This window comes from Colobus angolensis, unplaced genomic scaffold (genome assembly GCF_000951035.1).
Source record: "Colobus angolensis palliatus isolate OR3802 unplaced genomic scaffold, Cang.pa_1.0 Scaffold12, whole genome shotgun sequence".
Taxonomy (NCBI): Eukaryota; Metazoa; Chordata; class Mammalia; order Primates; family Cercopithecidae; genus Colobus; species Colobus angolensis.
The window spans coordinates 17,589,842-17,590,574 of record NW_012113141.1 but is presented as its reverse complement, the minus strand read 5'-3'; the positions used below and the strand labels follow the sequence as shown (position 1 = coordinate 17,590,574).

The 733-nt window shown below is 34.1% G+C and overlaps 1 protein-coding gene across 1 annotated transcript in view; it reads left to right on the top strand.

Moving 5' to 3' along the window:
* The first annotated feature begins 366 nt into the window (after positions 1-366).
* Positions 367-733, top strand: part of LOC105503109 (zinc finger protein 492-like) — a 2,808-nt gene continuing 2,441 nt past the window's right edge. Inside the window, exon 1 of the mRNA XM_011929867.1 lies at positions 367-719. Within this exon, the coding sequence (XP_011785257.1) occupies positions 367-719 (353 nt within the window). The remainder of the gene's footprint in view (positions 720-733) is intronic.

Genomic DNA, 733 nt, shown 5'->3' with positions numbered 1-733 from the left:
ATATGGCTGTGAAAATGTTACAGCATGTAATATTTGTCTGTGCCATCTTGTGATGTAGTCTATCATTTTATAGGTTAGATTTGTAAAGTATATTCATCTGAGTCTAGTAAGTAAAGTAATTTACTGTTTTTATTTCTTTCAGCTGTATGTCCTTATTTTGCCCAAGACCTTTGGCCAAAGCAGGGCATAAAAAATTATTTCCAAAAAGTGATACTGAGAAGATATAAAAAATGTGGACATGAAAATTTACAGCTAAGAAAATACTGTAAAAGCGTGGATGAGTGTAAGGTGCACGAAGAATGTTACAATGGACTTAGCCAGTGTTTGACAACTGCCCAGAACAAAATATTTCAATGTGACAAATACATGAAAGTCTTTCATAAATTTTCAAATTCAGACAGACATAAGATAAAACATACTGGAAAGAAAGCTTTCAAATGTAAAGAATGTGAAAAGTCATTTTGTGTGCTTTCACACTTAACTGAGCATGAAAGAATTCATACTGGAGAGAAACCCTACAAATGTAAAGAATGTGGGAAAGCCTACAATGAGGCCTCAAACCTTTCTACACATAAAAGAATTCATACTGGAAAGAAACCCTACAAATGTGAAGAGTGTGGAAAAGCATTTAACCGGCTCTCACACCTTACTACACATAAGATAATTCACACTGGAAAGAAACCCTATAAATGTGAGGAGTGTGGCAAAGCTTTTAACCAGTCTTCAAACCTTA